The 15,217-nt window shown below is 42.9% G+C and overlaps 1 protein-coding gene across 1 annotated transcript in view; it reads left to right on the top strand.

The window, feature by feature from the left end:
* Positions 1-10,640: 10,640 nt before the first annotated feature.
* Bpifc (BPI fold containing family C) overlaps positions 10,641-15,217 on the top strand; it is a 59,716-nt gene continuing 55,139 nt past the window's right edge. Inside the window, exon 1 of the mRNA XM_076919815.1 lies at positions 10,641-10,758. Coding sequence (XP_076775930.1) covers positions 10,654-10,758 — 105 coding nt within the window. The 5' untranslated portion in view covers positions 10,641-10,653. The remainder of the gene's footprint in view (positions 10,759-15,217) is intronic.

Here is a 15,217-nt window from a genome sequence, read left to right as displayed (position 1 = left end):
CAACTTGATGGCACCGGTTTTGCCTGCCCAGAAATGAACTGCTCTATCCCTGTCAGTAGAGTGCTCAGACCTGCCTGAGAAATAATTTGCACTGGTCCCCTGTGTTGACTAAAGAAACTTAATGTGGAGCCAGGGATCCCTTAAGGGCTGTTGAATGCCTGGGAGATGCTAGAGACCTGAAGGTGAGATAAGAATAGGATAATGGCTGTGCTTCTTTAAAACTATAGCTATGGGAAAAGGATGAAGTGATCTTTTGATTTACTATATAGCGGAAAGGTAAGAAACAACTGAGGAAAGTAAAACAATTTTCCTGCCCAGCGGTGGATTTCGTGGATAGTTGTAATATACACTTTTCTGATGTCCAATTTAAAACCCCACCTTAATCCTTAATCCCCCTTCGCTGTGGAATGCTGTTTTGGCTCTAAAGCTGCCTTCCTTACGCTAACAGTAGAATAAACTCATTTAATATAAATTTGAGTTGAGCCTAAGTCTTAGGTTTCTCCCAATGGATTTGAAGGCCACAACAGAATAGCTCTCCATTTCCTGTAAATCCTAATAAACCAGACTCCCTCCAGCTCGGGCTTAAAAACCATCTTATAGTAAAGACAAACTAGGCTCATTCCTGTTTATGATTACATTTCTATTTCTCAAGGATTGGGCTATGTCCCACCTGTAACCTTAACTACAAATGGCTCTGTACTGCCCCATACCTTTATTACAAGTGGTTAGTATAACCACCTTGCAACCATGTCTTTGTTTCAAGAGGATGTTATGACCAACTTGGTGTGCTTAGGTTCTGCTTCGGTAATCCATGCCTATCTGCCTGCCAAATCCTCATCTGGAAACCCCCTACTCCTAAACTATTAAAACCTTTACCTTACCTATGTCCAGTCCTTATCTCTTGAACCCCACCTTTAGAGGGGACACAAACCCTCTAAAGCCCATATACACAAACCAAGAAAAGCTTACGTTAATTAATTTGGCCATGATGATTTGGGTTTGGTGGTCTTTCTCTTCAAATCTGTGGAACTGATATTTTTTTTTTCCTGTGGGATTAACATTTGCCGCATTTCTTCCTTGGCGCTGCTCTTAGAAACCTGAAGTTGAAGCCAACTCCTTTGCCTCCTTCAAGTTACCTCAAAATTTAAAGCATCTTTTAGTTGTTGCACAGTGTATTAGTAATCTTTTGCCACATATCAGTTGTCCTCCAAAACTTACTAGCCTACATTTGTTGCCCCATAGATTCTGTAAATTGGGAACTTGAGTGTAGGACGGTTAGGTGGTTCTGTCTCAGGCTCTCCTGCCAGAGCTGCCAGAAGACTTGACTACACATATCATCAACCTATTGGCCACAGTTTTTCACAGATTTTTTTCCCACAGATCTCCTTGAATGTCCATATAACATCATAATTGGATTCCCTGAGAGTAAGTGACCCAAGCATAACCAAGACAGAAACTGTGACGTCTTTTATGGCATAGCCTCAGAAGTTACATATCTACTTCGATCATTTTTCTGCTACAAGACAACATTTTAGTATAAGAATATCAAACCAAAAGCATGGATACTGATAAATCAAGTCACTATTGGTTTGAGACTGCTTGTAATGGAAAACCAATTTTTATGAGAGGATATTCTTGAGCTGGGTAAAGAGTTTAAGACACATTCTAGAATACATGAGAAGTCACTGGAAAGTTGTGAGGGAGTCTCCAATATCGGGGTCTTTAGTTCTAAACAGTGGAAATTGACTCTGGGCAACTACCCAGGAAGGGACGAAGGATACTATATGGCCCAGCGGATTCTAGGGAAGATTGGAGAAAACTCATAACCACACCAAAGGCCTATCCTGGTTAGGAATATATCAAAGATGGGACTGGAGGAAATTGCTGTCACCACTGCTAGGGAAGACTGGGGAGTGACTGACCCTGTCTCTGCTACCCTCAGATACCTAGTGGGTTTTGTACCAACAAAATGACAAGCTTCTAACAGATTCTGTTTTCTCACTGTACTTATCAATCAAGGGTTTATAGGGGTGCAATCTGACTAAGGAAGTTTGGGCCCCATACCTGAGTCCTGACAACAAAAGAGACTGAAAGTCAGAATCTGACTCCTTCTTTGGGAACTTATTAGAATTTTCCCCAGAACTGTAAGGAAGGTTGTTCAAAATTTGATAGAATGAATTTGACATAGGTACACTACTAAGGCCATGCTTTAATCTGAAATGTATGACTTGCCATAAAAAGGGGTGACAGGGATACCTGTAGGACTGTATAGATGTCTCAGTGGTCAAGGGGACTTGCTGCTCTTCTGGCAGACTTGGATTTAATTCTCAGCACCCACATGGCTGCTCATAGCCATCTGTAACTCCAGTTGTAGAGGATCCAGTGCCCTCTTCTGGCCTCTGCCTCTTTCTGGCCTCTATGGACACCAGGCAGCCACATGGTCCACAGACATGCAAGAAAAACACCTACAGACTTAAAATTTTTTTAAATTTTAAAATAGGAACTGTATCCAACTCATTGTAGGTGGGGTATCTACATAGATTGGTCAGACTTAAGCTGGGGGTATAGTTAAGCTGGGGGTAAATATTAGGTCTGAAGGAAAGCCCCAAGCATCCCAAAAGAGCAGGCCTACTAACTTGGTCCAAAATGACCATCTTAGCTCAGATCATGCTGGACTATACAATTTGCTGGCAGATTCTTTGAGTATTCCTCAGAAATTTGTGAAATGGATCTGCTAAAAAAAAATCATTTCCATTAACCTGCCCTTGACTCTGGCAAAAGGGACAAATAGCTCTCGATTGACATATACCTACCTGTATTTGTATATCAAAGCCCATCCTGGGCTTCTGGCCCATTCAGTCCCTATTCACACATACTTGTAACACATTTAAAAGCCCATACTAGCATCCTGGCCCCTTTCACCACCTCCAGTACCCTAGGCTGTTCCAGGTCATAAGTTCACACACACACACACACACACACACACACACACACACACACAAGCTATGCATCCTCCTTATAACTAGAATGGTTTTCCCATGCTCTGCTACCCTAGCCCTCTATCCTAGCCCTAGCCGTGTCCCGTCTGCTTTTTATTCTCGGCTTCAGACTCTTGTAAATGCCTGTGGATCTCCTTTCTCTCTTAAAATAAAAAGCCTTCCCCCTAATAATTGAGCAGACATTTGTGCAGTTTCTTTACTGAGCCTCTGATTACAGTGCTTGCCACACATCCACAAAGCCCTGTGTTTAATCAGCAACACTGCACAAGTTAGCTATAATGGTGCGTGCTTGTAGTCCCAGCACTTGGGGGAAGTGGGAGAATCAGGAGTTTAAGGTCACCTGTGGTTCAAACCCAGACCAATCTGGGTTACATGAGTCCTGACATAAATAATAGCCAGGCAGAGTGGTGCACGCCTCTAACTGCAGCACTCAAGAGGCAGAGGCTGGGCCATCTCTGTGACTTTGTGAGAATAAATTGTAAAAAAGAAATTTTAGGTCTCAACATGAAAGATTCTTAGGTTCAGAGTTTCAATTTACACTCAAGTGTTAGCTGCCCCTGGGGTGCATCCCAGGGACTTGAACTAACATTTCAAAAGAACAAAGGACCCAAGATAGAGGCAATAAAAGACCTGGGTAAACAGTCACTTAAAGAGCAGGAAATACAGATATAAATTGGGAGTGAGATACAGATGTAAATAGGGACAGAGACTGGGAAGGAAACCAAGCTTGAGAAGGATGTTAAAATCAGCCTTTGTAGTTATTGATTAAGAGGTAAAACTGCCTTTATGAGCCTTGTGAATATTGGTATATAAATGACCCCAACTCTGATTCAGGACTCTCTTTTGCCTGCACACAAGAGAGTCCTGGTGCACCAGTATCAATAAACCTCATGTTATTACAACAAGACCTGCCTGCGGCTTCTCTGTGGGAACGTGTCCCTTGGTTTTGGATACTTAAAGTCCAACAACTTCAAGGCCAGCCTGATCTACATTCCAGGCCAGCCAAGAGTACATATTGAGAGCTCCTGTCTCATAAATAAATAAATAAATAAATAAATAAATAAATAAATTTATTTATTTCAAACCCTGGGACAAATAGCTGAGGTGCCTATTGGCCACCAAGTTCTCCCAGCATCCCTCAGCCCCTGAACTCTCCAGCCCAGAGGGCTGGCCCGCTCTTCCATATATAATCCAACCACTTTGGTTACCCACTCTCTTTTGTACCTTTGGGCCTCGTGGCTGCTGCTTCTGGTTCCCCTGTGTCCCCTCTCCCTCCCCCTCCCTGCTTCCACATGGCATAGGTCAGCCTGGTCACTGTCCACTCTGGCCTTTCCTAGATGTCCCTGCCTCTGGCTATGCTCTCCCATGTGTCTGCAATGCACCTCCTCCACCATAGCAAAAAGCACTCATGTTTCCTTTTTTCCTTTTTCTTTCTTTCTTACATTCAATAAATACATTTGTCTGACTTGTTCTATACCGCAAATTTGTCTATTTCTTCATTCAATCACTTACATTAGTGTGAACTTATAAATACTTACTTTACAGTTTGCATCATAGTCTAATACTAATTCTTCATTACTGCTACAGCTGCTGCCCAGCTTTACCCACCAGAAGATTCTTCCATTGGCTCTGGTATCCATTTTCCATCTCCGTATTTTTCCTTCATTTGTTTTATTCAATTCCATTTTTTGAGCATTTTCTTACTTTCTACAACCATGAGGTGCTATGGCTTAATTTTGTATGTTTTCTGCCCCAGCACCAAACCAGGAATTTATTTTTCCAAGAATCCTTACCTTGTTTTGTTTTGTTTTGTTTTGTTTTGTTTTGTTTTGTTTTTTGGATATTGGTATTTGAAACCAAAACCTGGGTGCTGGTTATATTTATTGTTACTGAAGTGTCTTTGTTTCTAAGCCTTCCTAGCTGACTGAGCAAGGTATATCATATTTCCATAATAGAGTATGTACTTCTATGCATAACCAGACATAGCATTTTGATGGACCCAACTCTGACCCATTCACATATGAATCACAGCCTCCTCCTGCTTCAGCCAGTACAGCACAAGCTAAAACTTGGGAGTTCCTGGAAGAGGAGAACAGTGAATGATTCATGTATAGAGACACACAGAGTCTCTTGGTTTCCTTTACTTGAATCGAAAACAGCTTTATTTTACAACTTGGTGTATTTAAAGGGAAAAGTGGGGTTACTGGGTTACTGGGTGTATCAGACCTTCCCTAGAGCTTTAGGTTATAAGGACTGAGAACTATCTGTGGCACTTTCCTTCTGGCTATCAGATTGCCCTACAGTTTTCCACAGAGATGAAGGAACACCGAGGTGAGGGTTTAACTAAGTCCCAAGTTACCCTTGAATTTGTTTTTGTCCCTGATGGAAGCCATGCCAGCCTTCTGTATAGTAGCCTCCTCCCTCCCTTGCTTACCTCCAACTATGAGACACCTGCCTACAATTATCTGCCACCTATTTACTTCACTGCTGAGTTGTTTTGCTGCACATGCAGACTGCCTTCAGAATTATTTACCCATACCCTGTGCATTAGACTACCCAGTTGGTCTGCAGTTCTCATTGACTTTAGACTTACAGACTCCATTCTTTCCCACAGTTAAAGTCTATACCTTTTCAGCCAAAACTCTTCAGTTATGCTATTTCAAACACTTGTGCCCTAAAAACAAAGCATGGAAGAGAGATGGAGATGATGCCAACTGGCAAGGTCATTCTACTGGACTGTGGAGTCACTTATCTCTCTTAAGAGCCAACCAAACTCCAGGCAGCTTCCTCTGGTAGTCATTTAAAACACAAATCTGTATTGCTCCCACAAATTCAATTAGCTAGTGAGGAAACCAGGCAGGTTACCAAGTGACAGCATTCTCCTCTCTACCTGGCCTTCTGCATACCGTGAACTGTGGGTTGCCCTTCAGTGACCTTCCTAAAGCAATAGCATAGCGTAGGAGATGCCTAGAAGCATAGCACCACATCCTGAGTGTCAGCACTGAGGCCACGCTTCACCTCAGCCTTTGACCTCAGTGTCTTCGGCTGTAGCATGGAGATAGTATTTGTTCCTTGCATAGTCTTGGCAGGGATTTAGGAAGTCATATATGAAAGTACCCAAAGCATAGCAAATATATGATAAATACTATGTCTTTTTGGGGTTCCTTTTTATCAGACTCCATTAGCACAAGTGATGGGGAGACAAGGAGCAAAGCTGGAAGTTTGCCTTTTGCCTCCAAACTACCCCATCTGGCTCTCCCTTACCCCATATACATACAATACTGACCCCGTCCATAAAAACAGTATAATTTATCTTCAAGTTAAAAAAAAAAAAAACACCTAACTTACAGTGTTTCCTTCTACATGGAAATATAATTCCTTCCTTAGGGAGATACAAACCATGTCCACTGATCCTCACACAGTCTCAAGGACAAACCAAAGCTCACCCTGGGAACACAATGAGTTTGTGAGGCTTCCTTACAGAGCAAAGGTAAGAAGTTACTGGCAGAAGCATGGGAGACCCCAGAGCAGCCAACTAGAAAGCCAGCATGGATTATGGCTTCCCAGAGCTATCTTTCCCAACCTATATATTCCATTCTTCCTGAGAACCTAAGGCCACAGGCAAGCAGAAAGAGCTACATATAACTGACCCGGATGAACAGCTAGAATCTCAACTGAAGGTCTTCCTCTCCAACTCTCTCCTCTGAGGGAACAGTCAACAGATCCCCTCTGGAAGTGGGCACAGCTGATCTGACAAAATGGTGGCTGCTTTGCTCAGAGCATCAACTGCTACATGCTATACACTTTAGAAACCAGGAACTGGGGATGCTTTGTCCCTTTCAACTGGATCTTGGCATCTTTCTTTAACGAATAATTATTCTTCCTAGTTAATTATTATTTTTCATCTGGAGCTTTAATTAAAAAGTATCCCTTGATCCGAAAAGATCAAGTCCCTGTCAGCCATTAATAGATGAGATAAGTAATCTTGTGTTTTAGATAACAATCAAGAGTAGTCTGAATAAGCAGGAATTACCAGCAGGGGTCCCCCCCCCCCCCAGTTAAATGTGGAAAACCAAGAAACAAAGAAATTAGATGGGCCACTGTTGGCTTTTGTTGTTTTCTTGATAAACTTGGAAACTTTGCCTTAACATGATTCCATGAACAGAGTAGAAAACTAGCTTAGCCAATTTCAAATGTCCTTTCCAAAAGCAATAAAACAAATTTCTCCCTTCCTTAGATCATTCTAAACTTGTTACTTATGATTCAAGGGCACATGATGTGTGTCTGACTGTGACAAGCAAAGGGCCAGGCTGTGGAGTCAGTTCTGTCCTTCTACCTTCACGTGCGTTCCAGGCAAGAACCTTTACCTGCAGAATCATCATTCCTGCCTACCTTTTGTTTTTTAAGCTCCAATTGTTTGCGTCCTTCTTTAAAAAAAAAATTATTCTACCTTTCATGTGAGCTTTACGGTTTTTCCCATGAATGGTCCATTTCCTAAAATGTTTTTGAAGTTGCTCAGAAAGGGGAATGTCATTTTAAAAAAATAAGCATCTATAAAACTACACATGCGGCAGTGGTGGCACGCACCTTTAATCCCAGCCCTTGGGAGGCAGAGGCAGGTGGGTCACTGAGTTCGAGGCCAGCCTGGTCTACAGTGAGTTCCAGGACAGCTAGGGCCACACAGATTTGGGAACCTGCAGGGGATTTGGAGCCAATACCCTGTAGTCATGGAGGGATGACTGCAATCGTTAAGACTAAATTGCATTCTTTTTCAAGGGGGAGAGTTGGAACAAGAAAGAAAGTATTGGTGCCATCCTAGGAAGATGCTGAAGAAAGCATAAATGTTTAGAGCTGTTTTATTAAATTCTCGATATGATGTATGACATCATTCATCTTCCAGCTACTGTATTTTTTTTTCTAATTCAACAAAAAGGGCCACAGTATAATTGATGTGCTTGTCTGTGTGACACCTGGCATTATTTCCCATTATGTATCACAGAACCCCATGCCCAGATGATGTCTTTCACTTCTGGATGATGACTCAAAATCTATGCTTCCGAGACCTCTTCCCTGAACTCAAGCTAGACACACAAACCCCTCATCACCACAACAACGACTATGTCTGTGTCCATTCTCACACCGTTCCGCTGGCTCACTTTTCTTGGTCCCCCTCCACTATTTCCCTTCAGTGGCTTCTAATAGCCAGAGCTGAATCTACACATTGCCTCCTCAGAGAGGCCAGCCTGAACCATCCTGACAAAGTGAGCTGGCTTCCTGCAGCTACATCACCAATTACAAAGTTACCTCACCAGCTACGTTCCCTTATTTCCTTCATATAAAGTATGTTAGTCAGCTTTCCATCACTATAAGAAATTACCTGAAACAATTAAGTTATAAATAATAGAGGTTCGTTTGACTCACAGTTTTAAAGATTCCATTCTAAGACAGTTTGGCACCGTTGACTTGAGCCTGTGACAAGGCAGGAATTGCTTTGCCTAGGGTCAAGAGAAGAAGAGAGCATAAAGGAGGGAGTTTAAGGTCCCACAGTTCCCTCCAACAGCATACCTCCAATAACCTAAGAATCTCCTATGAGATCCCACTCTCAAAGATCCCACATTTCCTCATAGTGACACACTGACAACTCGTCCTTTAACACCCAGGCCTTGGAGGGGACATTCAACATCCAAACCATAGAATAGTACATGTTCCAGTCTGTGCAGTTTTGCTCTGTTTGTCACATACTTTGTTTCTGTCTGCTGGAAGATGTGCTCAGTGGTGGCCAGTGTTCCGCTTGTCTTTTCTGCTGACAAGACCTTCACCCACAGTAAGCCCTTGATTAATGTTTGTTGACTGAATAGGTAGATTTATCTATGGTGACTGTCTCCAGGCCCATGTTGCCATTGACAAGGCCACTAAAATTATGAATTTAATAGCATATTTTCGTGTTATCAGTGTTTCCTCTTGATATAAAGAGCCGGTTCATGTAGAACCTCATTTCACCCAGGATTCTAAAAAATCAAGTTAAGGAGATAACTAGAACTCAAGGTATATTATTATTATTGTTGTTGTTGTTGTTGTTAGTATTATTATTATTATTATTATTATTATTATTATTATTATTATCTCATTATTACATCTCCTCCCTTCTCTCCTCCCAGTTCCTACCCACAAACTTCCCTCTCCCCCAGATCCACTCAAGGTATTTTTTTTATAACAAATCCATCAGTAGTAAGGATATGCCAAGTTTCTCTTCTCTTGCTAGAGAAACTAAATATCCTGACTTGACCCAAGCTATCCGTGCTTTAATATTGAAAAATCACACAGCCTGGAAAAACTGAGTAGACAACTTTTATCGTAGATAAAATATGACATATCATGCAATCCAATCCCTGGTCATTCAAAATGCACTAACTACCTAAGTGTGGTGATACATACCTATAGTCCTCACGCTTGGGAAAGGACTGTGAATTTGAGGCCAGCCTAAGCTGCACGGTTCTTGCTGTTGCAAGAAAGAAAAAAAGCAAACACATTGGCGAAATCATGTAAACCATGGAGAGAGAGCAGCTGATTAACACATACAACTTGTATCACAGAAATGCTGGGCAGGAAGTCCTAGTATTCTGAAGAGGAGCAGCCGCATAGAGATGCCATCTGTGCTGCTGCCTTGAATGACAAAGACGCTAACTACACCAGCCTGGTTATCAAGCCACATGCTTTCACACTGAGTCTCTTGATCCACCACAAGTCCAACAAATATCCTATGCAGTGGTGGAGCTAGCCCCTGCAGGCACCCTGGTGGGGCTTACTGTCCCAGAGCTGCTGCTGCTCATCTTTCTCCTCTTCTTCCTCTTCTTCCTCTTCCTCCTCTTCCTCATCTTCCTTTCCCTTCTCATCTTTCAACTCATATTTTCATTTTCCCCATGGTGCTGGGCATGGAACCCAGGGCCTTAGACATTCTAGGTAAGCACTCGATTACTGAGCTGCATCCTGAGTCAGTTCAATAAGAATTAAGACACTTGAGTTCTAGAGAGGTGGTTCAGTGGTTAAGAGCACTGGCTGCTCTTCCGGAGGATGCGGATTCAATTCCCAGCACCTATATGGCAGCTCACACCTGTCTGTAGCTCCCCTTCCAAGGGATCTGACACCCTCATACAGATATACATTCAGGCAAAACATCAATGTATATAAAAATAAACTAATTTTCAGAAGGAACTATCACCTTTAAAAATGTAGATCAGGTCAAGTGGTGGTACATGACTTTAATCCCAGCACTCGGGAGGCAGAGGCAGGAGGATCTCTAGATCTCTGTAAGTTTGAGGCAAGTCTACAGAGCTAGTTCCAGGACACCCAGAGCTAAAACAGAGTAATGCTGTCTTGAAAACAAAAATAGATCTGAAGTCTTTTCTTAGTCACTTTGGTAAAATAGCCAAACACTTTGATAAGTATGCTGTGTGTGTATTTGGCATGCTAATACACATGTGTTATAAGAAGGTAATGATTGAATAGGTGGCCTTGTCTGTTCATCTCGGGAGAGACTGGAGTATTCATTCATGCCATTGGGTAATTGTAGTGAGGCAATCGTGTATCACATTTTGAAAGAGTCATCTGAAAAAAAAAAGTTCATGGCTGAGATGACTCAGATGTAATTATCTTGATGTTTCGGCTTCTGTGTTTAAGGAGCATAGCAGAGAACACTCCTGCTTCAAAGGTGAAGGGAACTGAAGGAACTCTCCAGCTGTGGACTCATCCCAAGCTTGAGGTAAGAATCCCAAACAAACTTCAGGTCTCTACTGGCCCGGGATCTTGGAATGGGAACCTCCGATGCAGACATCCCAGATTTGACACTCAGCTGTCCCGAATTCTGAATTCTTACTGCCCAGGGGGTTTTTTTGTGCTGTGTTCATTGTCATCCTGGTTCACCTGGAACCTTCCTAAGGAAGGAGGTTTAGTGAAAACTGGATGGCCAGAAAAAGCGGGAAGAGTCAGTCTGGACTACACATCTACCTTGAGTTGGCTCATAGTGACATAGAGTTTTGGCTTTTGATTGCTTGTTTGGGCCTCCATTTGAGAGAGGAATCTAGCAAGTGGCAGAAGATTCTCTTGTCCCTCAGTCATTGTGGTCAGGACTAAGAAGCCATTGTGACCATTGTGCTTTGGAGCTGTGTCTCAAACCACACCAGTGACCTAGATCCTGTCACCACAAAACTGCCCTCCCACCTGTCTGAACAGTTCAACTTGTCGGTGCTAAACTCCATGTTTGGAAAGGAACGACTTTGTAAGAAATTTCAGGGCCCTCTGGCCTTGGAAATCTTGCAATACCACAAGTGTAAGGATAGAATCCCTTGAAAGATTTCCCAATTCTTCCTATACTTCCTTTACACTTTTACATAATAGTTTTTTATTCTTAACCAATGTATTGGAATACCCTGGTAGAGACATCTTCAAACCCATTGAACTCAAGTTTTCAATGGGTGCCTCTGTTTAGAATGTTGTGTTTGGTTCACTCCTTGCTCCCCTGATCTGGGTTTCTTGTCATTAACAGCAGTGGGAAGCTGAGCTGTGAGTCTCCAGAACGTTTTAAACAGTACTGGTGTTTTATTATCCCTGGTGTTTAGGACAGCCAGACCATTTAATCGAGCGGAGTTTTTCTCTCTGCGTTGGCAAGGAAGTATTGCTGTGAAGGCTTTGAGTCTTAGAAAGAAACAATTCCTGAGCGGCAACAAAATAGCGAACTGGCTGGAGGATGGGAGGGCTTGTGAGTCCTCTTGGATCCTTTCCTTGAGCCGGCAGCTCACCCTGCCCTTACTTGTCAGACAAATTACTTAACCTTTTCCCGACTCATCGGCTTGCCTGACAGGGTTGCTATCCTCCTCTGCCCATAAATCATCATCCTAGGCAAACAATTCAACTGAAAGTTATGGACAATCCAGCCCTTTCTACTTCAGTAATTTCATTCTCTCGTAAGAGGAAAAATATGTTTTTCTACACACAATTTGAGTTTCTGGATCGCCATCGAATTCAGACACTTCTCTTAGCCAAGGCAAGAAAATAGGTTTTGTTTTCTTTTTTACCTGGGGGGGGGGGGGGTTAAGCTCCATTTGTGCCCAAGAAAATATAAAAGAGGGGTGCTCAGAAATGCTTGAAAAACTTCCTGGTGCTGGTTGGATTTCTCCACATTGAAGATGTCCCCCAGAAATTCTTACCAAATTAAAAAAAAAAAACCCTCTAGATGAAAATAAAAACCTAGCATTTACCAACTCATTTGTTGGGGGTGAGGGGAGATCAATAACACTAGAATTAGGAACCAGAAGAGGAAGACTTGGTTCTCAGATGCCTATGGAACTGAATGAATAAGACTTTTATAAATCTCCATTTCCATGTGCCTAAACTGGAGGTGAAACAATAATATCTGCCTTGTGAATTGTGTGATTGGCTTAAGAAAACCCACACACAAATTTGTCACTATTAGACATTGAAACATCTTAGTGCTTTACACTGATGTAACCCTGAACAGACCATGTGAGATTTGTTGTTGTGCTTTCTACTGCAGACATGGGAATATCTTATATAGTGCACATACATGTTTGTGTGTGTGTGTGTGTGTGTGTGTGTGTGTGTGTGCATAGTTTAACTATTCTTCTGTCCCAACCTTTTCTAGAATCTCTCTTACGTAATTAGAATCTTACTGAGGTCCTCTTTGCTCAGTTTCAAACAGTCAGGTTGGTTCAGGCTTTTCTCATTGCTTCTCGCTGCTATGAAAAATAATTTGCTCTTTGACAAAAAAAAAATCCCTCTGGTGCCCATTTCAGAGTGACATTTTCACTTCCAGTCTTTGCCTCCAGTGGTATGAATGTGGTCACCATCAGTATGGCCTCTCCATTTGATAAAAATGTGGAAATATCCTGTAACAATTGGTAAATAGCCACTAATCTGAGGGCCTGGGGTGTTCTTCTCCCTCCCACTAACCTATCTTTCTGGGGCAGAATCCCTCCTCTGTGTGTGTGTGTGTGTGTGTGTGTGTTTTATGATGTGCCTATGTGTGAGTGTGTTTTCACCTTTGTGTGTATATCTTGTAGAGACAACAGGTTGGGTATTTCCTATCTTTCTCCACCTAATTGTTTGAACAGAATCTCTCACTGACTGGAGCTCACATCTCAGCTAGACCTGGATCCTCCTGTCTCTGTTGCATCCCCAACATCTATCTCCCCCTAAGCGCTGGGGTTACAAATGGACACTGCCACATTTAGCTTTTATGTGGGTGCTGAGGAGCCAAGCTCAGGCCCTCATGTTTGCACAGAAAGCATTTTACCCAGTAATCCATCTTTCCAGATCTCCAGGATCTCTTGACAATTACAGGATCAGAAAGGCTTAGAATATTCAGGAGCCACAGGACCTGTGTCCATCCTGAGTACAGGACACTGTTATAACATACCCTGTACTCTGCTTCCCAAGATATGAAACCTTCACGCCTGTTTATTCTTCCTTTCATTTCCTCCAACCATCAGATAACTTTGCTTCGCCAGAACCCTGCCTCTCCTTCTGCCTCTCCATCAGCTGGTTCTCCCCTTCGTCCTCATAGCATCTCTTCCCTCTCTCAGCTCTGGTTCACAGGCTCCTCCTAGATATTGCCCTGCAGAACCAAAACCAGCTGTGCAGGGCTGAAACATCACACTAGATTCACAAGGCCATACCAGTGTAAAATACCAAAATGCCTGAGTCCACTAGTGAAGAGCCACTACTCTGTGCCCCGGTGGTGTCCTCAGCTGCCCTGAACAGTCCTCCAAAATGCCCTATCCTCCCCATGACCCAGGCCCAACCTCCTGGCCCCTGCTTTGAGACTGCACCCAACATCCGATGGGTATCTGTACTCTACTAGTTTATAATGCTATGCTAGTCATCCCTGCCATGGACTGTAGCACAATCCAGAGTAAGATAAGAGCTATTGCTTCCCTTATTACTCACGAACTCATTCCACCACACTGATCAATCACCCTCTGTGTCCTAGATCTGGAGCCTCCAAACTGTGTGCCTGCTTCCTGGTAGAAGAGGCTGCCGATTCTCAAGAAAGTAAACATATACACATGAATAAATACTTTCTCACCTGTAGTTCAGAAAGAAATGAGATGAGCTCAAGGAAGTCAGAAAGGCCTTCAGAGAGCATGCTTAACACTCACCTCAGGGGCTCTGAAAATGGCCCCAGTGGATAAAGCACTCAAGTGTGAGGACCAGAGTTCAGATCCACAGAAGCTCTGGGAAGCCTGGGTAGCGGTAGCAGCTGGTGAGATGGCTCAGTGAATAAAGGCACTTGCCACCAAACCTAAGGATGCGCGTTCGATCCCCAGAATGTACATGGTAGAAGGAGAACCAACTCCAATAACTTGTTCTCTGACACACACACACACACACACACAAACAATAATGTGCATGGACAATATTGTGCGTGTGTGTGTGTGTGTGTGTGTGTTTTAAAGCTGGGCAAGCACAGTGGTCCCCTATAATCCCAGCACTTGAGAGACAGGCTTCTCTGTCCAGGCAAGCTGAACATAATTAAAATGGAGAGCAGTTGGAGAATACATCTGGTATCAAATCAGCCCTACGCATTTAAGTGCACACATACACACATGCACACGTGTGACATTGCATAATCACGTCCGTGCACACCACATACACATATCCAAACAAATAAAAATAATTAGCTGGACCTCCAGGGGGCATAAGGTTTCTGTAGCCTAGATAAAGAAAAACATGAGCAGTGGTTTTTAATTGTTTTGTTTTGTTTGTTTGTTTGTCTTTTTGTTTTTGAGACAGGGTTTCTCTGTGTAGCTCTGGCTGTCCTGGAACTTACTCTGTAGACCAGGCTGGCTTCTAATTCAGAGATTCCTGTCTCTGCCTCCTGAGTGCTGGGATTAAAGGCATGCGCTTAACCACCACATGTCTGTGAATGGTAGTATTATTTGGGCATTATTCAGTTATTTAGGGGCTTGAGGGTTCACTTTGGTTTATATTACATACATAGAGGAGGCTCCTGGGAGGCCAGGTGAGGGATGCAAGCAGATCTGGGTATGCTTACACCTAAAGATAGAGTAAAGATGAAGGTAGACTCTCACAGGCAAGTCAAGTCACTTTCTAATCCTCATGGCCCTCCAGTAAAATACTATCTGAGCACAGGCCCACTGTGTGAGTTTGGTGGTCTCTAGAGAAAACCAGTAGTTCAAAGG

Source organism: Arvicanthis niloticus, chromosome 22, assembly GCF_011762505.2.
Source record: "Arvicanthis niloticus isolate mArvNil1 chromosome 22, mArvNil1.pat.X, whole genome shotgun sequence".
Classification (NCBI taxonomy): Eukaryota; Metazoa; Chordata; class Mammalia; order Rodentia; family Muridae; genus Arvicanthis; species Arvicanthis niloticus.
Note: the sequence above shows the minus strand (reverse complement) of the source record. Positions and strands in the feature narration are given on the sequence as shown.